This window comes from Cucurbita pepo, chromosome LG11, assembly GCF_002806865.2.
Source record: "Cucurbita pepo subsp. pepo cultivar mu-cu-16 chromosome LG11, ASM280686v2, whole genome shotgun sequence".
Taxonomy (NCBI): Eukaryota; Viridiplantae; Streptophyta; class Magnoliopsida; order Cucurbitales; family Cucurbitaceae; genus Cucurbita; species Cucurbita pepo.
In genome coordinates, this window is record NC_036648.1 from 364,210 (window position 1) to 390,097 (window position 25,888).

At 36.7% G+C, this 25,888-nt stretch overlaps 6 protein-coding genes and 1 non-coding gene across 8 annotated transcripts; 2 read left to right on the forward strand and 5 right to left on the reverse strand.

The window, feature by feature from the left end:
• Positions 1–701: 701 nt before the first annotated feature.
• LOC111806214 lies at positions 702–829 on the forward strand. Its single transcript, XR_002816765.1, has one exon. It is a non-coding gene; the product is annotated as a small nucleolar RNA snoR86 (small nucleolar RNA).
• Positions 830–1,829: 1,000 nt separating this feature from the next.
• Positions 1,830–5,097, reverse strand: LOC111805459 (acyl-[acyl-carrier-protein] desaturase, chloroplastic). The gene is made up of 3 exons (XM_023690565.1): positions 4,791–5,097; positions 3,195–3,699; positions 1,830–2,730 (listed from the first exon to the last, which is right to left on the reverse strand). The coding sequence occupies exons 1-3, from the start codon at positions 4,913–4,915 to the stop codon at positions 2,170–2,172; spliced, it is 1,191 nt and encodes a 396-aa protein (XP_023546333.1). The 5' UTR covers positions 4,916–5,097; the 3' UTR covers positions 1,830–2,169.
• A 1,204-nt stretch (positions 5,098–6,301) lies between these two features.
• Positions 6,302–11,543, reverse strand: LOC111805452 (meiosis-specific protein ASY1). Its single transcript, XM_023690559.1, has 22 exons — positions 11,511–11,543; positions 11,130–11,186; positions 10,379–10,475; positions 10,218–10,286; positions 10,039–10,131; positions 9,721–9,847; positions 9,577–9,646; positions 9,416–9,457; positions 9,038–9,166; positions 8,834–8,947; positions 8,684–8,726; positions 8,535–8,582; positions 8,156–8,280; positions 8,058–8,070; positions 7,857–7,933; positions 7,636–7,737; positions 7,334–7,484; positions 7,163–7,239; positions 7,045–7,090; positions 6,799–6,941; positions 6,577–6,708; positions 6,302–6,504 (listed from the first exon to the last, which is right to left on the reverse strand). The coding sequence occupies exons 1-22, from the start codon at positions 11,541–11,543 to the stop codon at positions 6,451–6,453; spliced, it is 1,842 nt and encodes a 613-aa protein (XP_023546327.1). The 3' UTR covers positions 6,302–6,450.
• An 817-nt stretch (positions 11,544–12,360) lies between these two features.
• On the reverse strand, positions 12,361–15,913 carry LOC111805789 (CTD small phosphatase-like protein 2). Of its 2 annotated transcripts, none has more exons than XM_023691022.1 (8): positions 15,719–15,913; positions 14,746–14,960; positions 14,280–14,413; positions 14,036–14,132; positions 13,826–13,930; positions 13,450–13,725; positions 12,756–13,093; positions 12,361–12,649 (listed from the first exon to the last, which is right to left on the reverse strand). In XM_023691022.1, exons 2-8 carry the CDS (start codon positions 14,900–14,902, stop codon positions 12,416–12,418), a joined length of 1,341 nt encoding a protein of 446 aa, XP_023546790.1. In that variant the 5' UTR covers positions 14,903–14,960; positions 15,719–15,913; the 3' UTR covers positions 12,361–12,415. The 2 variants fall into 2 exon arrangements, with proteins under 2 accessions (XP_023546790.1, XP_023546789.1); XM_023691021.1 differs by having other exon boundaries at positions 15,662–15,913.
• Positions 15,914–17,374: 1,461 nt separating this feature from the next.
• Positions 17,375–19,620, reverse strand: LOC111805200 (mitochondrial import receptor subunit TOM20-like). Its single transcript, XM_023690138.1, has 6 exons — positions 19,407–19,620; positions 19,041–19,119; positions 18,795–18,964; positions 18,658–18,705; positions 17,792–17,902; positions 17,375–17,684 (listed from the first exon to the last, which is right to left on the reverse strand). The coding sequence occupies exons 1-6, from the start codon at positions 19,503–19,505 to the stop codon at positions 17,553–17,555; spliced, it is 639 nt and encodes a 212-aa protein (XP_023545906.1). The 5' UTR covers positions 19,506–19,620; the 3' UTR covers positions 17,375–17,552.
• Positions 19,621–20,452: 832 nt separating this feature from the next.
• On the forward strand, positions 20,453–23,703 carry LOC111805202 (mitochondrial carrier protein CoAc1-like). Its single transcript, XM_023690141.1, has 8 exons — positions 20,453–20,703; positions 21,063–21,519; positions 22,090–22,175; positions 22,263–22,470; positions 22,681–22,807; positions 22,912–23,096; positions 23,188–23,316; positions 23,413–23,703. The coding sequence occupies exons 2-8, from the start codon at positions 21,328–21,330 to the stop codon at positions 23,515–23,517; spliced, it is 1,032 nt and encodes a 343-aa protein (XP_023545909.1). The 5' UTR covers positions 20,453–20,703; positions 21,063–21,327; the 3' UTR covers positions 23,518–23,703.
• On the reverse strand, positions 23,564–25,831 carry LOC111805201 (heat stress transcription factor A-2-like). Its single transcript, XM_023690139.1, has 3 exons — positions 25,347–25,831; positions 23,791–24,984; positions 23,564–23,656 (listed from the first exon to the last, which is right to left on the reverse strand). Exons 1-2 carry the CDS (start codon positions 25,653–25,655, stop codon positions 24,187–24,189), a joined length of 1,107 nt encoding a protein of 368 aa, XP_023545907.1. The 5' UTR covers positions 25,656–25,831; the 3' UTR covers positions 23,564–23,656; positions 23,791–24,186.
• Positions 25,832–25,888: the final 57 nt, after the last annotated feature.

Genomic DNA, 25,888 nt, shown 5'->3' on the forward strand with positions numbered 1-25,888 from the left:
TTTAATTCGCGGGCTCGGGGCACGATTTATTAATGTGCTTGTAAAGCACGGCGAGGAGGACATTGCATAATTCAGTAAAAAAATTTAATATAAAAAACATTATTAATAAATGTGGTTCTTCGTAACATAAATTCTGTTTGGTTATTTCACTTTCATTCCATATAAATTTGGATGGAAAAGTTGGGCTGAATTTGGGCCAGAATGCTCTGAGGCCCAATACTTACCACCACGAAAGTTACCAAATAAAAAACGTGGGCCGAGCCCATTAAGCCCGTTGGTTTCCCGGAGCACAAGAACATTTGAGCACGTAGAGTTTATATATTATTTAATTTCGTATGAAGTATAAATAAAGCAAATTTAAAAAACGAGGCAATATTAGTTATTTCTCCTAATTATTATAAATTTGTTTGAGTCGGGTCGGGTCAGGTCGGGTCGGAATATAAGCTTATTTGAGCTGGGCCTTAAAGCCCAATAAAAGGGACCGAGTTTATTTAATTAGGGTTTTCGTTCATTTTCATCAGAGCCTATAAAATGCCACCTCCAACTTCTCAATTGTTCGCAATCTGGCTCTCTAGAGTTTTAGGGTTTCGTCTTCATTAATGGCGTCGTTTTTCTCTTATGGTCTTGTAAAGGTCTGTTCCAGTATTTCGTTTATTTCTCTTTTCAATGGAAGATGAAAAATAGAGTAAAGCCAATTTGCAGAGCAAGGGCGTCTATGATAATAATGGCGTGAATTGCATTGAAGGTTGGCAATACTAACGTGAGCGATTCTCCGTGCCTGTCAAATCTTCTTTGGTTTTGATTATGGCCTCGAACAAGTCGCTACATTCATTCGATCTCTTAAACTTCTTCCGTTCATTTTTTTTTGTGTTTTCCTTTTATGAGTACATCTTCTCTGAGTAAACTAGTTGGATAATCTTTCGTTCTGACGAAATCTCCTAGTCGAATCTGCTTTCGTTGAATATCTCGTTTTAGAGAATTAGTGACGTTTACGTTTAATCCAATTTGATCTTCCGTAGGTGCGAGATCTTTGATTCTTTCTGGCTCCCTTGTTAATTCTTAGATCCTTCTTTTATTATTGATTTCTTTTTAGTTCTTTCTTTTAGTTCTTTTTTCTTCGAATTCGATTTTTCATGCACCACTATATTATTTATGTTTTTTTCCATAGGTATCTTGGATCTTCTATTGCCTCCCTAAAGTTCCTAGTTATTCCGACATTAGTGTTTCTTCTTTGTTTAGCGTTTCTTCGTGGTTCCTCTCTTGTAGAATTTCCGTTATCCCAATGAATTTAGAAACGAGATGGATCATTTGAGTGATTGATTGGATTATTGGACATGTGAGCAAACGTGAATGTTGTGATTTTCTTTCGATTGAGAGTCGCTCCTTTAGATCTTGGTTTTATGCCCTAATGAGATCTCTTCAGTGGAGATTTTATATGAAAACCAGAATTGCTTCCATAATACAACAAAAGAAAATATGAATTCACTCTTCATAACTAGATTAAATTTGTTTCCATTGTTAATAGAATTTCCATCGTATAATAATAAAATATTTAGAATTTATTAGTTAAAATATTCAAGATTTGAGCTTCTAATTGGAAAATTTTAAGGCCTAAGTTCAAAATAATATTCATAGTTTCCATCCGATCAAATTAAACTTGTAAAGCTCAACTTAATATTATAAACAATATCTAATATAGATCATTAGTTTTTAAATAAATTAAACTGACATCAAAATTGTAATCTCAAATAATATATATTTTAAATTTAGAACATTGGCTTCTATAATTTGAAACTATAATATTAATTTTACTTATTGACAATAAAATGTGGAGAAAATGAGGAATTATGAACAAAATTGTAGACAGTGTTTCGATATTATTACAGGAGAAATGAAATGACAAATTTAAAATACGCACACAAGACTGGAAGACCCATCTTTCTTCTACCTCTATCACACCTAACCAACAACCAACGCACAATATTGTATCTACACTACACGCACACAACACTGAACCGACCCTTTTTTTTTTTTTTTTTTTTTTTTTTCAAAATAGATCAAAGAAGATAGATGATGCTAACCATTGTTCTTAGTCATAATAAAAGTTACACCCAATGATGACTTCTCATCTGAGATTCCATACATTTTTTTCTTCTTCCTGGTACCCTTCTACAGCTTAACCTCCCGATCGAAAATCCAACTGAACGGAATGGCAGGACCTTCTTTTGCCCGCGCCTGAGCTCTTTCTTCTAGCCTTCTAATTCTTGCAGGTAACCCGCACACATAATCCTGAGCCTTCTGCCCCTCACCTGACAGCCCTGTGAGCTTTTCCACCTTCCATCGTGCAACTAAAAACTCCAATATGTCTGCATAGTCCTTGGCCGTGTAAACCCCTAGCCTCTGTGCGACAGCCGAGAAGTGATCGAAGAGGTTGTCGTCACGGCCATCGTACATCAGATGGGCAGGCATTGAGACTTTCTTCCTCATCATGTCTTCGAAAGCTATGACAGTTCCTTCAGGGTCTATCTCAAAGAGCTTTTCCACAATTTTTGTATATGCAGTCTCGTGCCGCTTCTCATCTGCGGCAATTGTTCCACATATTTGAGCTAACTTTATGTCTCCATGATCTTTTGCTAGTCTGGCGGTGTTCCCATGGGAGATGAAGGTAGCCCTCTCTTGAAATGAGGTATATATAAATCCTAGGTAAGGATTGTTTTCCGTCCTTGGGTCCTAGAAACACAAACAAAACCCATATGAATTATAAAAGCAAAAGAATTGAAGAACCTATCACCTATCAGGATCAATGAAAAAATTGGGAACGCCAAAAAGTAAGTAAAAATAATCAGGGCACCTCAATAAATTTTGGTACATATGAGCATTTTGATATCCAGCAGAAGAGAGAAAATTCTGCCCAAAAACATATTTCTGAAGAACATACTTGACGCGGGAGACAAATTAAACTGGCATATCAGTTATCAGATAGAATGCATGCAATTACCCAAATGCTGCAGAAATTGTGAAGGATGCAAGTAATTAACTACAGCATACAAGGGGAGCGTGTGTGGGCAATCATGCATTCATACGTATGTGCATACTGTACTCTTATATAGTTCATGGGTACGACGTAAAGAAAAGAACTGTGAAGGTAAATGATATAAGGAAAAAGAAAATTGACAGTTTTAGATGGATCTCACCATTCCCGATCCAATTAAATACTGAATTGTTTTCTCAATCTGCCTCATGTCCACTCGCCCAGATAGGTAAAGATATTTATTGAGTAGATCACCATGCCTGTTCTCTTCAGCAGTCCAAGCCCTTGTCCAAATAGCCCAAGAAGTGGGGCTTGCTCCTGTTTCGTCCCTAACTCCATCCAATGTATTCAGCATGGTCTGGTAAGTAGGAAGGGCCTCTTCTGTAATCATGTCTCCAACTAAAACAACGAAGTAATCATCAGGGAGTTCCTTTGCCCTCTCTCTAAGCTCCATGACTTGCTCATGAAATCCCTCAGATGCCGGATCTGGTAAAAAATCTTGTGGTTGCCAACACCTCTCCACTGGTTTCAAATGACACAAAATGTTCTCTTCAGCCCAATCCTCCAAAGATTTAAATATCTCTATCTTCTGAGGTGGCATCGAGTGAGTTACTTGAAGATGCACTTCCCTTGGAGGCATAAAGGGTTTCTTAAGGGTCTCAACCTCCCTGGAATATTTACGAAACACGCAATAAAAAAAACAAAATAGTTATGAACAAAGATTGCTCATCGCTGCATAGGCAGACTATCGTTAAGACATCCGAAGTATATGTTTCTCATATGTCAATTTTTTGCCAGGTAACTAAATGTTTAATCCTTTGAGTACTTCAAGTGAATGATTCTTTCAAGCAGCCATGGCAAGTAAAGGATTGGGATTACATTCAAGATTTACACCAGAAAAACTTGGGACTCTTAAAGGTTTGTAAACGTATAAGGAGAGATTTCAGAATATGGAATAACTGAGCAGCAGAAGATTGAAATGATGATACATGAGCTGGGACATCAAGAGCCTACGGTGGTGCCACATAATCAAGAGAAGCTATAAAGTTAAAACCGAAGAATTCCAAGGACAGGCCTGCAGCAAGAAGCCTCCAAAACAAAACAGAACATTGAACGCAACACTGTCAAATACACCAAAGAATACCAAATGGACAATCATGCCACCACACAATTAACTACGGTTCGAATTTACCGCCACAGAAAAAAAAAAGAAAAAGAAAAATTGAACATCTAATTTTATTATCAATAAGTACAACAGAAGAAGGAAGAAACCTGTTCGTACCAGCAGGAATAAGCCATAATCATTCAGTCGACATTATATGCAACAGAAACTAAGACAGACAGAAAACGAAAATAATGCAACTGATCTTCATCACCATTAATTATGAAATTCCAATGGAACCACAACAGTTAATTAAGAATCAAATTTCTCAAGAACATAAAATGGAACACCATGACATTAAAATGCGCAGAGAATTACAAAAGGAAACAACAAATAAGTGCAAAAATCAACCGAACAATACGCGCCAACATGCAATTAAATAGCAATCTGAGGTGATAATAAGCCGAATAAAAATGAATGAATTCGTTTGCGACAAAAATCAATCGGCGTAATGAGCGGATACAACGAGATGCAAAAGAAGAAAACCAAGAGTTAATTGGAAGATGAACAATGCAAAACAACAAAACACGGAACCTAAGATTCACAAAGATCTGAAAAGCATTAAAACAAGAATGAAGAAAAAGAAAAGGAACGTACCTGGAGGTGGAGTGGAGAGTGGAGGCCATAACGAACTTAGGAGATCTGAGACTTGCAAGCTGCGGCATCGCAAAGGACGGCAACTTAGGAGATTGACAGGTGAGGGGATGGAATTTGAGCGCCATTTTCCAACTGGTTCCGTATCAACCTTGTTTATTCCGGTGAGTTCGTCGGAAGACGGCTCCTCAACAGGAAGAAGAATGCTTGCGTCGCCCTTGGAATGGAAGAAGAAACCGAGGCCACTTTACGTATGTGAATGTGAAGCTAAGACATTGGTGGCAACTGGCAATGGCCACTTTCAACCTCACTTCCTCTTTCTCTCTCTTCAATTCTTTTCTCCCTCTCCCTACAAATGGGCTTTTGTGTGGAAGAAACCTCTTGGACCCCAACCAGAAAGGCCCAGCTTACCCCTTCTCCCCTAAACTATATTGAAACCTCCGCAAAAACCACTTTTTGTAAAAATAATAATAAAAAAAGAAAATAATAATAATAATAATAATATAATAATACAAATAAATAAATAAATAACGTGCCCTTTTAATTAAAGAAAATAGTAGTCTATTACAACCAGCAAACTACCGGTCCATTAACGAGCATGAGAAAGAGTTAAATGCGACTTTATCGCTTCAATTTTAAAACTAATAAAAATGACAAAAAAAAGAAAAGTACTAATAATAATAAAACCCCTTCCAAATTAATAAAACGTCTGACGTTCTAGTTAAAGAAAATATACATTAATGGACATTCTAATTAAAGAAAAACTTTCATTATTTTAGTTATCCATAGCACATATCACAAAAATCTCATATATTTAATAATTTACTACAGATTTTGTAATGTCTATAATTTTATTTGGAATAATATTTGTTGTGGTAAATGCTTTTAATACAGTGTCAATAATAGACATTGAATATAAGAGTTTAATTTTTAAACATTTAAGTTGAGTTTTATAGTCAGTTAGGTCTTTACACTTATATATACTTAATTATAAGTGTCAATACAAATATGCACATATATCATGTCATTAAGACAACCTTGTTATCAATTTGTTCCGCCCAAAGTAATCTTTGGTAAAATTACAAATTACATTCCAAGTTTAATATAAAATAATTTCAATTAATATGTTAAAAGTGCCAACCTAAAATAATTTCATTCGTATCCCTTGGAACTGTTATATATATGTGGGTGTGACATTAACGGTTACAGTATGTATATGAACGAAATTAAATGTTGAAAATGTTAGAGGAAAATCCTACCTCCGCTAATTTAAGAAATGTTCATGAATTTATAATCAAAGAATACTCTCCCTATTGGTTTGAGGCCGTTTGGGAAGTCAGAATACTCTTTACGTTGGTTTGAGACTTTGTAATGCAAATCCATGAGAGCTTATTCTCAACAATATCATGCCATTGTATAGATTTTGTTCTAAATTTTCGACTGCCATGAACGAAGGAAGGTAGTTATAATAAAATGTTTGAGCTATATGAAAGTTTCCAGCGCTAACATTCGACTACTAGTAAGGAATAATGGAATATTAATAATGGAAGGATGATTGATAGGTTCATCAAGATCTAGAAACTTATTCTAATTTCAACCATTAGAAGAATTACCAGTTTTAATAGGAGAATATGGTCGAACAAGTCAAATATTCAAAGCCTTCTCACTGGTCTTGTGACTTCTGTCGCTTTGTGTACTGAAGGATAGGATCCTTAACCTTCAAGAAGAACAAGATTTAAAATTTTTATTCGAATTTTTCATTTTGAATAAATAAATTAAGAAGTAGTACCGTGCTTGTCTTTCTGGATCGTTTATCTTGAGTGGATTTTTCGAAGTCCATCTCGTCAGGGTGGTGGTTTGCACTTCCATTCACTCTAATATTATCATTTCCTGGTACGAAACTCTCTCTGGACGCAGCTGGCTGCACGTTTAGTAACAGTACGTATTTGTCAAATATGGAGGGAAACAAATGGCATTCACTTAGTGGAGTGAAAGCTTCGGAAGCACTTACCGCAGGCGTGCTTGTGGGAGTGTTTCCAAGGTCCGTTGATTTCGAATCATTTTGGGGTGTGCCTGAGGCCACTCTCATGCGCGTTAAATCTGATCCAATGGAACGGAGGATGCCACATGTGGACATGTCCTTGTGGTTGCTATCTGAGAAAACGAATCATGCTTCTGTTACCGTGAGCACTGATAATGATAGGAACATTTCTGGTGGAACCGAACTTGAAGTGTTTAAAAGTTTTTAGACACTAACCCATCTTGTTGTTGGACTTTCCATGTGGTCCATAAGAATCGATTTCCTGGAAAGAGATTAGAGACTTGAAAACTAGAAAACACGAAATGCATACGTAAAAGAGGTTTTGAGTTGGTACCATGTCTTCGTAGTTCAATACTTTCTTTACTTCTTTGAACTTCTTTTCAGCTAAATCTGAGTGGATCACGCGTTTACCTAATTGTGCAAATAGGAACAATGATTTGGTCATTAGTTAAGGAAAGTATTGAGATCCTTTGGCAGCACTAAGAATTTTCAAGATGGTGCATACCCATTCTTCGGCTCCCTTTGGCTTCAACAAAACCATCTCGAATCATCTTGTCAATCATTTTACGTACTGTGGTTAGATTGGCCTCTCCTTCAAGCTTGTTTTGAAGCTTTGAAACCGTCACATAACTCATTTGAAGAGTGTGATATAAAGTCTGAAATAAAAAGTCAAAGCTTCAAAATTAAATGTGGATATTGAGCAGTTTTAAATTCCGTTGATTCAGCTCAGCGGTATGCCAGAAAGAGTTAAGAGTTGTAAGGAACGAATATTTGTGATAAATAAAAGAGTGAAATAAGTTCAGCTACCTTCATATACAGGAGATCGTGGACTGTGGTAGCGTTGGCACCAACTTTGTCTATTTGACCATCAGTTTCTTCTTTCACCAAGTCGAATTCATATTCAAACGCCTGATACAATTGATGATCCCAGTAGAGTAAGGAGCAAACAAGAATAAGATATGAACATTTCACTTTCAGTCATCAATTGGGTATACGAGTTCATCAAGAAAAAGGAGTTAGATAACAACCTTCTGCCTGATGATGTTGTAAGAATCTCTTCCAGTCTTGGATAAAACGCCTTCGTTAACAAGCTTGTCCATAATTTCTGAAATACAATCAGAAGATTCAGATGCGTGTAATCAAATCTATGATAATAATACTAAGGCTTTCTCCATTAATAAACTTAGCTTTCTCCTTTAATAAATGTAACGAGGGACGCATTCCTATACCTTCAATTAAAACCTGCAGTAAAAAGAAAAATAAGCCAATATCATTTCAAAGTAAATAACAGTTATTGAGCACACAGTTTGAGAAACAAGGTCCTTGCCACCGAGATGTCTGGAAAATTTGAAAGAACGTCGGTAATTTCTAATTTGTCATATTGGTAACTATAGATCCAGTCCTTCACCCTTGCTAACTGCTGTTCATCTTCCTCTGGATCCTGAGTCTCATCTGCACACGATATAATTTCTTGAAGAAAGGCAATTCGCTGGGAAATCCCGCATTGTTAGAAGTGTTTATTGCCGAAAGAAGAGTCGTCAAATGCAGAAAACGTGAGGAGTTACAGGAAATACATTGAGATGCATTTCGTGGATTTTCTTAATTTCGTATTACCATTCCGCTTCTTGTGTCCAGCTGATGATCTCACTTAAAATGTATAGAAGTTTATACCAAAAAAATGTGAAAAAGCATACATTACATTTTACCTTCATCAACTTTCCTAGTATTATCTTGTTCTTGTAGTTGTAGTTTTTCTGCCAAGAAAATTTTGGTTATTTACGGTAACAACTATAATGAATATAATAAAATTTTATAACAGGAGAACGAAGCGAAAGAATAACGTTCATGCCACAACCTCTTGGTGCAACAATATAATCGCCTTCTGGGGAAGGGTCAACCTGGTTATGGAAGAGAGACACTGTCATGTGCTTTAGACCACCTTGAAATTAAGTTGACAGAATATTGCTCTGAATCAGCCATTTAGGATGGAACAGGATTAGTTCACCTCACTATCAGTTTCAGAAAACCCGTTCCTTTGTTCCGAGTTAGCTCCTAAGCTAACTTCAATCTCTTCATTATCATCATTTTCATCTTCACACGGATCAAGCACGCTCTTTACCTGTAAATTTGACAAGCAATCAAAACTTTAACTCAATTATTGATCATGTGCATAACAATTGTTTCACCTCCATAAATTCCAATCACTTACTTTGAGAGCTAATACAAAATGCTTGCTGTTGACGTTTCCAACCTCCATCCTTAATGGACTTTTAGTCCAGGGATGGTGTGCCTCTTCCTCTGCGCAACTTCTGAAGAATGGAGGTTCATAATCGACTGGCTGCATTAAGATAATCATAATTACTAATTTCACCGAACGAGGATTTGCTTTAAAGGAGAAAATACCCTTTTCTACTGTCAAAAGAAAGTGAACGCGTGAGCCATGTATATAATGTAGCACCACAGATTAGTAATTGGTTTGCCAGTGTAACGTGGTTGAAAACTATCAAATAATGGCATGTGAAGTACAAATGTTCCCAACGATTGAAACAAACATTGAATAATTTTGGAAAAGAGCATGTAAACATACCGTAACATCATCATAGTAGAGGAGTTTCATCAATATGGTGCGCTGAGATAAAGAATCAATCATGTTAATTCGAAGCATGGTATCTCGTAATGCTTGATGAAAATTCACATTTTAGAAACTTCAACTCTCTCATTCAAATTATGAATTCGTTAGGCCTTTACCTCTTCGGGCATCTTATCCAATGTTCTCATCAGCTGAACCAGCGTACGAACCATCTTACAAGCAGAACTCCTGAAGTTCAAGTTACCGTCACACATCTCACTGCCAGTACTAATAAAAAGAATGTTCAAGGTACCGTCACATACCTCATCTGGTTGGGAGTTATTTCGGCCGTGGAGTTACACTTGAATGTTCCTCCCTGTTTCTTGTTTCCAGTGCGACTGACGTTCATTGAGACCTCTTGACTATCAGAATTGGAATAGCTGAAAGAAACTGCAGGCAAGGACTTAATAAGTATCAATCTGAAGAATTATTGGAAATCTCTAAATATTAACTCACTAGAACAACGGTAAGTTTTCTATACTAAAGAAATGAACATTTCATTTTGCCAATCAAAACTACATCTCTTTAGCAGGATCAAACAGAAAATCTAGAGATGTAAGGAAAAAATTGAGAGAGCTTACAGGCATATTCCTCAATCATTGGCCCTTCCACCGCCTCACACACGCAGAACAGAAGCGTTTTAAGGTACTTCCGCTGCAATGCATCATATACACCTGAATAAACGTAAGAAAATCATTGTCAACAATAGATTATAAATTGAGAAACAAAAATATCAGATATAAGGCTCAACTCGACATGCCTTTTTCCATCCAGTCAATCAATCTTCTAGACTCTGCATCCATCGGCATGAGCTTCTTGATCTTCATCTCTGTCAACAAAGAGAACTTATAATCAAATGAAAAGTAGTTCTTATAGGGATTGATAAAATTTAAAGAAACCTATTGGTAAAAATCAGCGTACCTAAAGCAGGAACTGATTTATCGTTGAAATACTTTTCTGGAAAAAGACCTCTGATATAACTGATATTGAATATAGCAATGCGAAGTAGATTCCTCGTCTGAAGTCAGAAAACATAAACAAGTCAAACGGATCCAATTTTATACAATAATCGGTAGTCAAATGTTTGAATTACATAATGAGAGTGTTCATATCTTAATGATTTTTGGGAAGGAAAAACAGAGCATCGATTTAGATGTTTAAGAAGTTGAACACTACAGAAGAAAATTTCCCGCGTTGAAAATAAAATATTGAAAAAGATTCGAGTAATTTTCTTCATCGCGTGATTTTCGATCCGTTCAGCCATCAAAATCGAGTATGCACTGCAGTCGTATGCGACTCACTGAAATAGGAGCTGTAGTTCCATTTCTCTACAACAACACTCATCTTTGTTTCCGTTAATGCAAGGAAACGATCTCCCGAAACTGCTCTATGTATCATAATTTCTAGATAATTCAAGACCGATGTTAATGCTCATCTATATAACTAAAATATTAAAGTAACTGCCATCGCAGTCTAGCAGGAGTTGAAAAATTAGGATATCGAAGCATCAGATTAACGAGAAGAGAGCAAGCTACATTCCACAACAAGGCAAACAAACAGATTCAACAAGCTCAGGTATCAATACCCCGATTATCCGCGATGAAAACTTCAAATCCATCACCAGAACACAAGAATGAATTAATAAAATAAAATAGAATTCAAAGCAACTAACCAGGAGAAGAGAGTCCTGCTCCGTGATCTCTGCCTCCTTCAATTTCTGTGCAACAGCCTGGAGGAAATTATGAGTTTCAGAAAGAGCCAGTAGAAGCAAATAAGAGACGCAGATATATAACTACAATCCAGCAAGAAAAAAAAAAATCTGAGAGAGCTGGTTCAAATCACCATGTTTCAAGAGTATGCAACGGAAAATGGAGAAGCGAAGAAGGAGAGATGCCTTGGAGAGATCAGTTTCGAATTTTTGAAATAGCAGGAGATGCTTGAGAAATATGGCGGGAGATGAAGGTGATAGATACTGTTTTATAGACGGTCTAGAAATCTTAACCACGGTTACGAAGCTAACCAGGACTCGTTTACTAAGCTTACAGACACTAACCTTCGTCTGATATTTTTTTTCCTGCAGAGACATTAATTTATGTGATTTTTTTTTTTTAAATTCATATTTTAAAATTTTGATATTTTTTTATTGTACTGCTTTGCTGAAAATTATTCTATTTGTGATCACAACCAATTTTCTCGTAAACGGTAAGAAAAACACTCGAAGCTACGTTTTTTTTTTCTCATGAATTATGCTTGATTTGGCCAACACCCAGTATACTTAAATAACTATTTTCTTTAATACAATTTCTTTTGTCCATTAAATTATTTTTCTTCGAAAAGTGTTTTTGTTAATTTTTTTTTATTTTTTTATAAATAAAAAATAAAAAAAAATTAACAAAAACAAAAAACATTAAGGTCTGCCCAATAATAATCCATTAAAATGGTTTTGGAATTAAAATAAAATTGAAAACAAAGTAGCCCTTGAAAGATATCCCATACGGTTGGAGAGAGTATGAAAGCCTCTCCCAAACGATTTATTTTAAAATCATGATTAACACCTATACATAAATGATATCAAAACTAGACACAAGTTGTGTGCCAGCGAAGACCCAAGGAGATGGATTGTAAGATCCCACATCAATTGAAATAGAAAACGAACCACCAAAGGTGTAAAATATCCCCCTAACAAATGTGTTTTACAACCTCACTATAATGAGTCAAACAATATCCCGGGTTTGGCTGATTACTAGCTAAGGGCAATTCAAATAAAACACAACAATCCAAGAACTCACCTACCCAAAGTATGTTCCTTTTTTTTCTCTCATTAACCCAAATGACCTAAAAAATTTCATTTTCGTGGTTGATTGGGAGAAAAATGAATCTAAAAGTACTAAGAAGAGAGGAAATGAGTTAAATAGGGAGAATAGTGTTAGTTTTTATTCCAAAAACCTTCACAAAATTTTAATACATATTAGAGGCTTGCCTTTCAAAGGGGTTTCTATTTGAATTCAGTGAAGGATAAACAGCGGTAGCTATTTTCTGTCGAAGGTTGAACTTTTTAGCAATAAGTGGCCTGACGTCTTCGACTCCCACCAGCGTTTCCAGAAATGGAAGTAACAGAAGTAACTCTTTATCTGAGCGATCATCAAACCAGCTCTCTATTGGTATTCCGTTGTCCACTTGGAACCCAAATGCCTGAAATAATACATCAACATAAACAACATTTCTAGTTTCAGAAAGGCTACAGTCCAGAAAAGTATCATGCGTTCTAACTCGGAGATGGTAAGACAGTCTCATTTACCTGTGGAGAGTTGTCAACAATGATAACACGTGCCAAATCACGCCCAAGAACTGATAAATCTTTGAGATAGTTCCCATCCACAAAAACACATGACTCACGGAAAACACGATGTCGAAATATTTTCCTCTTTGGATCAAGAACATTCAGAAGCTGTTCTGCATAAATACTCTGACTAGCTGTAAATATGATGATCTCAAAATGATGGGCAACTGCTTCCATGAAATCTCTGAGATAAGGTCGGCATCGGACATAAACTGTGTGCTCCTGGAGATTAAAATTTACGGGAAATGTAAAATCAGCATCAACACACGGCTCGAGTGTAGAATGCACCAGAGTTTCTGCAAAATGAAGGTACGCACGGTAGGTTATTTTAAAGGGTTAATATAAGAACATTTACATTTAACTGGCTGCACACCGGGTAATGAATGAAAAAAGAAGGTCAATTACCATAATCACAACAGAATAGCATGGATCAATTATTCCACCAAGCCTTTATATTTTAAATTTCCACTACCCATCACTCACGATTGCATGGTAAACATATGGAAAATGCTAACTAAGTACTTAGAATGTGAAGATGCGATCTCTGACCAGTAAAGAAAAAGGAAATAGGCGTATTTAAGAAGCCTCCACAATCACAAAGTCTATATGCATCATATGAAACAAGAACCATATCAGTGTTAAGACTTGTTACCATCCAAGTCCAAAACAAGAGTCGTGGGAGGACAACTCCGAGTCTGTTTTGGTAGTAGCATCGGTCGATAAGTTGGGACAACTGCTGATAAATCAGGTAGATTCTTGATGAAGAGATAAGGATCAAAATCATCTATTTCTTCGTATTCATCCTCCTGCACATGAACTTCAGCTGCCATAGTATCATGAGCATGCTCATCGACACACTCCAGCTTAGAGTTCTTCATGGCAAGATATATAGCTGATACTTCAGATGATAGACCAGCATCCCCTAGATCTGCATTATGGAAACAAATACCTTGAACCTAACAGTTCTACACAACTAAACTCCATGTCATCAGAGAATCTCATACTTGTCAACGTAAATGGGCCCTTACTGTAATTCTTATCTTGATCGCCATGAACAAGATATTCTGAATTATCTAACTTGCTATCAGAAAGGAACGCTTGATCTCCACCTTGAAAGAATTTGATAAACTCAACTGACAAGAAATAAGAAAAAGCTAAATTAAACTCCAAGCATGTTATGGAATAATTTGAACTCCAGAGGAAAATAATGTCCTCTGTGAAATAATTTCATTGTTTACCTCCACTCCGAGCTTCTCCTCCAGCATGAGCAGATACAAGAAATGAAGGAGAAAATATTGTTTCTGATGCAGAGTTATCAATGTTATCATCATAAGCCTGCCAGACGAGTTACATATGTAATGCCATCCATAATAAAAAGTGAGTCGATCCGCCCCACCAAAACCAAATAAGAAATAACCCTCAATGTAACGTTACACATGCATGTATGTTCATTAGTCTAGGCAATATTCATCAACAATTTACCTTGAAGCCCAAGGTAGCACCATCAGTTGCATCATGGTCCAAACAGGCACCAGAAGTCTCATTGCGTAGAAAATCATACTTAATGTTCAAGTCTGTCAAAACATCATCTCCGTTCTTTGTTGATGGCAAACCACCTTAAAATGAGACAAACTCTTAAACAAAATTAGCACTCCTACCTATTCCATAAATAAACTACATTTCATTTAGATTGCTTTCTTCGAATGGCTAAGGATAGAAATTTTATAAAATAAGTGGTAAAATCCATGGTTATCTGAAATGAATATGATAATTCTAGTAGATGAATACAACTTTAAATTAGATGGATAAACTAGTTTTAATTATATTAACATAGCAACAACTATTGAATAAGATGTGAAAAACAAAAAAATATTTAAAGTGATAAACAACATAAAGAAATTTCCTCTGTAAAAGACATACGTGAATAGACATGAAATTAGCAGCTTACCAACAGTACGTTTTCTAGCAGAGGATGTAATTAGTTCAGTTATATTCTTTTCTACAACTTGTAACGTCTCAGAATATTTTCTTTGAGATCGTAAAATCTTGGGACTGACAAGCTCTCGAGCAGAATTTCTCCCATGATTTTTTTTCTTCGTCTGCATTTTTCAAATTGATGGGAAGAAGTTCCAATCTCAAGATGTCACTCGATGTGAGTGCCCACTTGATTTTGGCAACAATCAATAAATTAGCTAATGAATAATCATAAATAATTAGTAAAAATTGTTGCAGGTAGTCATAAAGAAATTCGAATAACTAATGACCTACTCTTTCATCAAAGCAGAAGATAATTAATATCAAAAGATCACATTACTCAACAGGATTAAGAAGAATGCCATCTCATTTGTACAAATGACATCCAGTTAAAATCTAGAATCAGCCAATCGCTGTACTGAATAGTATTAGAGCTGGAAGTTACCGACGTGCAATGAAATTTTCCACAGATCAAAGTTAAAATCCCACCCAGTTATACATCACGAACCAAGTAAGAAAGAAATCACCAACGCAATTGCAGACATAAATTTAAAACGAAACGCTTAATAAAATCGAAGAAATTTAAATTCAGAAATGTTTTAGGGTTTACGACAAGATCTTTCAAGATGACTATTTCTGTACAACCAGCAGTAGATTACAGATTAAGATATCCTCAAGATTTGAATTTAAAAAAATAATCATTAAAAACGGAGTGCTTAGTAAATGATTATAACAAACAATCCATGATCTGAAATAACAAAAACAACGCAGAGAACTAGAGATCATTAAAAATCAAGAAACAGAGCTAAAATTCCGGTTTAAGAAAGCTGAAGAGAGTAGAGTGAAGCAACATGTAATAACGTTGAAAGCCACTAAATGAAGGTGAGCACCTGAAGCAAAAATTTAACCGGAAGAAGATCAGAAAGCGGGAAGAGCAGCTTGCTTACAATCAGAAGAAGCAGAAGCAGATAATTAGTTCAAAAAAGACATTGAACGAGAGATCAAGCTCGAACAATCAGAAGAAACCCTAGTCTGGTTTTGGCAGAGAGCAACACAGAGGTTTGGATTTTGGAAATTTGGAGGTTTTTTCCCTCCAATGAAAACGAAAAGAGAGAGGGAAATCAGAGGGATCGAAATTTATTTTTGTTCGGACAAAGGATGAGAATATAAATAATTTTTATATTTTTTTTAAAATCACTTTTTAAGACTCTGGTAGCTTGTCCTTTACCTACTCGCGGTTGATGTCAAAATTAAGATACTCGCTCTCGTTTACTGCCACGTAATGTGAAAGAATAATTGGATCAGCTTCTTTAATGGACTGGCAGTTTTCTAATTATTATATATATTTTATTTTTATTTATTATTATTTTTTTGCTCTGAGAATTTGACTTTTGTACACTTTGATAGGGACCTCTATTTCCTGAATATTTAAGACGAGCCCTAATTAGGGGGAAATTTATCTTCATAAAATTTAACTATTTTTATTTTTTCTAATTTCATTTAAGATTAAATTTTTGAATAATAATCGAATAATAATTTAAAAATATACACGATGTAAAATGTTTTAAAAAATCAATAATGAATTAGCCATAGAGATGAAGTTTAAAATTTATTACTCATTTATTTACTAACATGTGTTGTGTTCTGATTTTGTCTTACTTTATATGGATTTTTAGGTGGGAAGGGCTGGAAGCATTTATTGTGGAGGTATTTGGGAATATTGAAAAGTAAGGGGGCTGATGGTGAAAATTTATTTATTGTGGAGGTATTTGGGAATATTGAAAAGTATGGGGGCTGATGATGAAATTTTATTTATTGTGGAGGTATTTTTGGGAATATTGAAAAGTAAGGGGGCTGATGATGAAAATTTTGGTGCAACATTTCCCTCGTTGGAGGAATCTTTTTTGAAATTTCAAAAATTGAGCGCCGAACAGAAACACGCAGCTGCTCTGCGGTAGCCCCTAAGCCGTTTGTTCGCTCACAGGATTGAATTTAAACTGCACGACGTGGTCACGGGATGTTCGCCACGTGTAGGGACCAGATCGTCTTTCAGGTCCATTTCGGAATTGATATGTATATTTATTATTATTAGCATAGAAAGAATATTGATTTTAATCTTAATTTTTTAATATGCCTTAGTTATTAGTTTGAAACACTTGTATATTATGACTCAAATTGAAAGATTATGGTGCAAATGAACAAAACTTAGAAAGTTTATGAGCAAAATTTAATTTTTTTTAACCTTTAATTTACTATCAAAATTGTATGTGCTATGAATCAATTTTTAAAAAGATTATCATTTATGTTAAAATAATGAAAAAAAACATATATGCAATACAAAATGGATAAGATTTCAATAAATAAAAAAAACATAAAATCTAGTTTTTTTTTGTTTTGGGTTAAAATTTGTGAGTTTTACTAGGAAAACGCTTCCAGTTAGAATTCTACATATATTCGGGCACTAAAACTCCGCAAAATAGCCCCGTAACTTCGGGATCTCCCTGTTATCTCAGGAACACTGAAACACAGGCTGAAATCGAATGAACCGACATAATACAACATTATTCAACCCACTGCAAGTTCAGANAAAAAAAAAAAAAAAAAAAAAAAAAAAAAAAAAAAAAAAAAAAAAAAAATGCTATGCTACAGCATATCTGAGATTTTGGCAATTATGAACTAAACAAAAATGATCTTAAAAGCTAACCTAGCACTCCAATGAGGGGCATTCCAGCAAAGAGAGTTTTCAGAAGAACAGATCTGCAGTTTCAGAATCTAAAGGTATCACCTGGAAGGAGGAGGAGGAGGTGGTGGAAGTTGGGATTTGGTCATTCCAACCCATGTTACAATTCCAACAGCAAGGATGATCCATCCACATATGTCATATTTGAGATCACTGCTCTTCTTCTTTGAACTCTGGTGTTTGGGAATTGTGACACAACAAGGAAAATAACAAATGATCCCGATTAGCAAGACCATATGCTTTACCAAAAGGAGAGAGAGAAAGATTCATGATAAGTAACCTTTGGGTTTGAAGCAGAAGCAGCAGCAGAAGCAGTAGATCCCCCGCCTGATGGCCCCGTACTCTGTTGACCGATCCCGTGCTTGTGGATCTCGGAATGAAACTCAGGTGCCTGAGACAACTGAACAATCAGACATCTAGAACTGGCTATACTAACAATTTAAACATCTATGTAGAAACTCAGTTACTATTTCACTGAAAATATACAGAAAAGAAGGGCTATTCCTCAATCCCAGATGGGAGTAAATATCAATGTCTCATACTATAACAATCCAAGCCCACCGCTAGCAGATATTGTCTACTTTGGCCCATTACGTATTGTTGTCAGTCTCACGGTTTTGAAACGTATTTGTTAGGGAGAGAGTTCTGCACCCTTATAAGCAATATTTTGTTCCCTCTCCAACCGATGTGGAATCTCACAATCCACCCCCCTTGGGGGCCAGCGTCCTCACTGGCACATCCCCTGGTGTCTAACTCTAATACCATTTGTAACAACTCAAGCCCACTATTAGCAGATACCGTCCGCTACGTATCGATGTCAGTCTCACGATTTTGAAACGCGTGTGTTAGTGAGAGATTTCCACACCCTTATAAGCAATGATTCATTCCCCTTTCCCGCCGACGTGGAATCTCACACATTCTCATTCCTGTCTTTGTTTCGTTCCCCTTTCCAGCTATCAAGCCCACCGATGTTTTGGAATACCACGCTGTCCTAGAACCCCGATAACCACACCTATCAAGTATAGAGAAACCGAAAGGTGTTGCTACGTACGTCTATCTTTGAAATAATTCACCTCCAAGCAATTTATACAAGAGCATTTGAGAACAAACTGAGAATCAAATAACAGTGTCATGTTATATCATCACCTTTGCAGTGACTTCCAGCGACTTGCGATATAGTTCATTACTAGGATCCTGATGAAAAAAACACCAACTATTTAGACTCAATTCAAGTTGAATGATTTCAAAAGTCAGACTAGATCAATTAAATCCACACATATCACCTCATCTACTGCCTTCTGGAAACACTCGTGTGCTTTATCAAAATAGACTTTGGCCTCATCAGCGTCGGGTGTCAGAAAAGCATTCGAAGTGTGAGCATTTCCAAGACACCAAAGAGCATCATGCTTCGTGGGATTAATAGCCAATGCCTCCTCCAGCTTCACAACAGCGTCTGCACGACCAATAGTACATCATGGACTATAACAGCCAAATTAGATTCATCAGCATTTATAGGGTAATGACAGTACCTTTGATCATATCTTTCGAATCAGAAACATTCTGAAATTGAGATAGCTCAAGCAGCGCCCCTCCCCACTTTGTCAAATTCTGAAGAAAAAAGAAAAATGCATGAACAGAACGATATGAAGACATTGTACAATTTTCAACAGCTTAAATTGAACGATTATTTCAACATCCTAGTGAAATCCACCCCCATCCCCGAAAAAGGAATTCAGCTCATAAACTAAGTAGGAAGGCAATAAATAGACTAAGAATCAAAAGAACTCATAAACACCTACTGGTGAGATGGATGTCAAATTCAGCGGTAAGTAAAATCAGATTAAAATAGAATAAGAAACATCAAAACAAGTTAATAGGAAGTAAGAAAGAAATACATCAGCATCAAGCGGGTTGTTGGCGTAGTTAGCTTCGGCGGTTTTTCGAGTGTGCTCGGAGAGAAGAAGGCGGTCAAAATCCTCCTGAGAAAACTCCATGGCTGAGGAATCGATAAACAAAAGAGAGAGAAAGGATTCAGGCGAGGACCTAGGAAGTCAGATTGGAGCTCAAGCGTCCCCAATGTTCTCTCTGACTCACTTGGGTATGGCAACCGGCGCGACCACGCAACCAGTAGGGTTCCATGCGACAAAGCTTTTCTTTGGGCCGAAATTCGTCTAAAGAGGCCCATATTTTTATTTGGGCCTGAAATTTTGTCTAATTTAAAATTTTAAATGAAAATAGCCCATAGGTATTTATGACGGCCCACCTTTGCTCATTTTCTTCCATTAAATTTTAAATTCCATTAAACACAAAATTTAAAATTATATTTGATAGATTTTTTAAAATTTTAGACATATATTTGAATTATATATTTTAATATATTTGAAATATATTTTTCAATACATTTATTAAATTTTTAGTCCAAAAAATAAATTGATTCAAATTTGTGATTTCTTGGCTGAAATACATTATTAACCACAATTTAGCGGTTATTTATTTATTATACCTGCTTTAAACATATATATATATATATATATATATATATTTGTCAGTTTTAAAAAATATATAATTTTAAAAGCTAAAATGAAATTTTCTAAACTCAAGGCTCTAAGATAGAATTATTTTTTATTATGATTAACAAGTAGGCCATCAAATAATCTCTTGTCCCTTGTAATTTGAGCTTTAAATTAAATAATAAGAAAAGGAACTCCAAAAACAAAAAAACAAATAATAATATTAAATTATTATAAAACCGGCCACGTAATCATAATTAAAAGTAAAAAAAAAAAAAAGAAAAAAAAAAGAATAAGAAGAAGATTCATTTCCGTTTGATTCGGTCACCGGCGAACGTGGAAGCCACGTGGACAACCATAGATGGTGGGTCCACGGAGGTCTGATTGTAGCCGATTCTCGAACGCATCACGTTTCCGAGAAAGAAAAGGAAGCGATACATTTTTTTTAAATCCCATTAGAAGCGCATCGGAAGAACAAACCAATCCAGAGGAGAGGAAGACCCACAGATAGAGATAGGCGGCGGAATAGACGGGGATTCGGCGGAGCCGCGAGGAGAGATTCCCTTTCCCTTGCGGTTAACCAGAACGGTTTCGATTATATATACGTTTATTTCACTAAACTTTCGCCAAGAAACTGCGATTTAGACTGCCCTTCTCCCGTCGTCACTTAGTCAAACCACGAGTACGTTCTTTCTTCAACTTGTTCTGTATTAGGTTTTCTCTTTTCGATGTATTTCCTTATTTTGATACGTTGTTCGTTGTGGATTTTTGGTATTTTGTAGTCTCGATTTGTAAATCTCTATGGTAACTGGCCGATTTGTTTTCATCGAACTCTTGATCTGGTGTGGAAGCGGATTCTTGTTTTGATTTGATCTGTATTAGGTCGCGGCAGTTTTTTTTTTTTTCACTGAATCTCTTGTAATTGAATATTTCCTTACGATTACGATGATCGAATCCTGATACGAGGGATTGGTATCTTTTTGATAGATTGATGGGGGAATTATTATATCTGAACGGGCTTTGAATATATTTGGTCTGCAGGCTCAGCTTCATTGTTCCTGTGGATGTATCTTGTCGTCATTCAAGAAGAAGATTGGCTTGTGAATTGGCCCGATTCCTTTCTGGGTATTCTCAGGCCGCCTTGTCTGTCTGTTGAGAGAAAGGCCTTCTCACATTGTGTTTCAAGAGATAGATGGGATAAAGAATTCTTCAAGCTTCAGAGCGGATAATATCAATTTGTTGGTGTGAGATCGCTTTTTGAAGTTGTTTTGGTTTCGAGCAGTTGTAAGGTTTTCGCTTATCCAAAATGAATCCGTCTCAAGGGTCTACCTTGTCCGCAAACGTTGCGGGGTTTGTTGACGGCTCCTCTGCAAAAAGAGAAGTCTCATACATTGACAATCTACCTGTTTATGTTAAAGAGCTGATAGCTGGTGGTGCTGCCGGTGCCTTTGCTAAGACTGCTGTTGCACCCTTGGAACGAACTAAGATACTCTTGCAGGTGAGTTTCCTGATGGTTCCTTGAGACTTTCTTCTATCTGAATGCATGACTATGCTGCAATTACTAGGCTCTTGGACGTAAGTTTTGCGTAGTAATAATTGGGATGGATATGGAGAATTAGGAACCACTCCTTGAACTATGCTCATGGACCACTTTTTCTGATCCCAAGAGGGCTTTGCCCAGCTCACGCCCAATTCAGGCAAAAAGGATTTGAAGTTATGGTCTTCCCCAAGAGCTCACACAGGATTTGAAGGACTTGATGTCGGCTCTTTGCCACCGGATGCTGTTCCAAGGGTTGGGCTGTTTGCTCAATATATACTATGCTCTTACCAACAGGCCCTCCTTGGTTAATGATGAATTTGTTGGGGCTTTTTTAGCTAAATAAGCTTATTCACTTTGTGAGAATATGAGATGCAGTTGAGCTTATTATAGCTGTAGGTTATGTCACTAATATGAAGATAATTTGGAATTTGATGGGTTTTTAAAATTTGATCAGCAAACAGTGCCAATACAATTGTTCTATTAGCCACTAAATTTCTATTCTAACCTCTGTGTTGTGAACATTGACAGACGAGAACTGAGGGATTTCGGTCTCTTGGAGTATTTCAATCTATGAAGAAGGTGGTGAAGCATGAAGGTGTTCGTGGTTTCTATAAGTAAGTTCAGTAACTTTGTCTAGTGTTTTGTTTTCTTGTCTTAATTTATTTCCTCTGAAAATAAGTTAACGACATTTTATGCTTCAGGGGAAATGGAGCAAGCGTTGCTCGGATTATTCCTTATGCAGCTCTTCATTTCATGACGTATGAGCAGTATCGTTGTTGGATCTTGAATAATTATCCAAGCTTAGGAACTGGGCCTCATATTGATCTTCTAGCTGGTTCAGTAGCTGGAGGAACAGCTGTTTTATGCACATATCCCTTGGACCTGGCACGAACAAAACTGGCTTACCAGGTATATATTATTTTCAATTTTCCTTTTGTCTTCACAATTTAGTCATCTTTCTTTATATTAAACTTTTCTTTTTCTTATCCCATTTTCTACCAATATGAACACTTTCTTGTTCAACGGTTTTATTCTGTTAAGCTCTGTGAAGTTAAACTGTTGTTTGTGTTCTTCATTCATCTCTTTTAGTCATCGAACTGTTGGTTTTTTGGGACGTAGATTACTGACACAAGAACGAGGAGCGGTTTGGGAAGTTATCATACTCGCCCTGTGTACAATGGCATCAAGGACGTTCTAATGAGTGTTTATAAAGCTGGTGGAGTACGTGCACTCTATCGCGGTGTAGGTGTGTCTCTGTTGTCTTGTCTAGATGTGTTACGTCAATTAATTAAGTCAACTTGTATACTCTATATGGGGAAGCTGATGAATAAAGTTATAATATATCAACAGGTCCAACCCTTACAGGAATCCTTCCTTATGCTGGTTTGAAATTCTACATTTATGAAAAACTGAAAAGTCACGTTCCTGAGGAGCATCAGAGATCCATCGTGATGCGACTTTCTTGTGGGGCTCTGGCTGGATTATTGGGGCAGACATTCACATATCCGCTGGACGTCGTTAGAAGGCAAATGCAGGTATTGTTCTTGATCATTTTCAAACTTGTTTGTTATGGGTTTTGATCTCCATGATTCTGAAACCAAATTCCTTCGGAAAATACCATCAAAGGTTGGAGATATGCCATCTTCACTTCATGGTCAAGTCAGATTTAGAAACTCAATCGAAGGTCTAACGATGATAGTTCGTAACCAAGGATGGCGGCAGTTGTTTGCAGGACTGAGCATTAACTACATTAAGGTAATGGTTGAAATTACTTTCATCTAGAGGTGCTTTTACCATCCATTGCTCTGCTGTTAACTGTGCATATAATTCTCCCATTTTATGAATTGGCAGATTGTTCCTTCTGTGGCCATTGGATTTACAGCATATGATAGCATGAAATTATGGCTCCGAATCCCACCTCGTCAGAAGACGCAGTCAATATCTTCTGCTGCATAAACCAATTCCTCTCCTATGCCGACACTGTCTTTAGATTCTAGACTCTGCCTTTTAATTTAAATATGTAGCTTTCATTCATCTGTGTCTGCTTGAATCTATGGCTAGACATGCTTTTCCTTCACTCCCTACTTTTTGGGAACTAACAATGAAAGAACTTTTATGATTAGACTATATTTGCTGTTGCTATCAATATTTTAATTTTAACAAATTAATTTTACCAAGATAAGAAAAACAGTTTAATAAAAAGATGGCAGCCAATTAAAAATATATAACCTTCGATTGGTGATTGGTTTGACCGATCTTGTTTTCGCTTCCATTACAACACAACAACACCCATCAAAGGTTCTTCAGGCTTCTGCCTCTGAATCCCCTAACAAAACCTCTCGAGGGAAGAAATTTGGTTCTTAAAATGGTAAAGAATTCGGCGAATGTCTGGATCTTCGCGGTTTCCTTTTCTGCATATGCCTGCAAATAAAACCACGGAGGAAAAAAATGACCACAAACCAATTTAACACAACAACCAAAAATATTGGAAGTATATAATATTGAAATCCCAATGAGTTTCAAAGGATATGATAATCTGTGGCGCTCCTCTGCATCCTCCTCCATCATTCCTTTCTACACCACAGCCAGCTGAACACATTGATTTCACTCTCTATATTCTTATGTCTACGGCTTCGGCCGGAGAAACTCCATTTGATCGACGAGATCCTGCAAGTTCTCAGGCCAATCAGGTGGCTCAGCAATCAGATCCTCCACTTCCACATCGATGTCTGATTGATTGCCAACCATTATAGGTTCTTCCTCTGGATACCCAGCCCAAGGATCTTCAGCCCAGAGTTCACTGAAGAACCCCAGTTCCTCGTGAGCTGAGAGACCCACATCCATGGCTGCCATGGGAATGCCATCAGAAACAGGGTCTGTGATCTCGCCGTTTGACTCGCCTTCAAAGTTGACTGCTAACAGCGTCTCCATATCTGGCTCTTCTTCTTTAACAGCCACTGGTACACTCTCTTCCTGGAGATTCTCTACACTTGGGCTGGAAGTCAGTCTTCGCTTTCGTCCAATTTCAACGCCTCTCAATTCTCTTCCCTGATTACTATGGATAAATTTCTGAACGAATGATGGATTCTTAAGGGCTTTGCTGAGGAATGTCATGATCTGCTTCTGTTTATTCTCAGATTTCTCTAACCTATCCTCCATGGCTATTATTTGCTCTCTTGAGCTCTGGTGTTGCTGACGCAATCTTACCAATTCCGCCATTAACGAGCTTCTGTCCCTTTTCAACCTCTCGAGTTCACCTTCCAGTCCAAATTCACCCAATTCCACACATATTCCTCCTTGGTGGTGCTGGAAGCTTTGAGTTGAATGTCTCCTCCTCTTTATCGTTCTCAGCAGATGTCGCTGTCCTCCCAGAAACCCCTCATTCGCGAACTCCCAACGATCAGGATCGACTTTTCGAAAACCCTATATTGAAGAATTTCAATCCCAACAAGATTAGGTCATCAAGATTTAAAACGAATTTCAGCAAATAGAAGATTGTTGGAGATTGGATTATCCACCAACGAAAACATCGAAAGGTCAAAACACAACCGAACACTAACAGAATCGAAAATGAAAATCGAACACTAGCAGAATCGAAAATGAAAATCGAACACTAATGAAAATCGGACACTAACAGAATCGAAAATGAAAATCGAACACTAATAGAAAATCAAAATCGAACACTAACAGAATCGAAAATCAAAATCGAACACTAACAGAATCGAATATCAAAATCAAACACTAACAGAATCGAAAATCGAAAATTGGTTTTAGTTAGAACTTACATAAGTATTGAGCTGACGAACGAAACTAGAGAAATTGGAGTGTTTGAAGTATCGAGGAAGCAAGGAACTGGAGAATTTGTGATAATCCCAAACGATGAAGCTATTACGAGCTTTACTCCACGAAACAATGGAGTCCGTCAATGGATCTTCCACCATTTCAAAGGTCTTAGTGAGAAATGGAGGCGGACCTACATCGTGTATCCCTTCGATCGGCTGGGGAGTGACACTCGAACCCGACGAAGAAGAAGAAGAACACACCGCCGTGCCGACGGCCACTGATTTCTCCGGCTTCACTTTCATTTCATCCATCGCTTTGATCAAAAGTAATTAATCTGAGATTGGAAGGTTAATGACTATGATTATTGGAAGAAGGATCGAGTTCTTAGAGTTTGATTGTATGATAATGGAGGGAAGAAACTGAATTTTAATGGCGTCGTAATGGAAGGTTCTAGGACTCTGTAAATCTCTGTCAGATGTTTATTAGAAGCTTCTTTCCACTCGTCCAATCACAAAATATCAATGGAAACTTCCCGTTTCTTCCA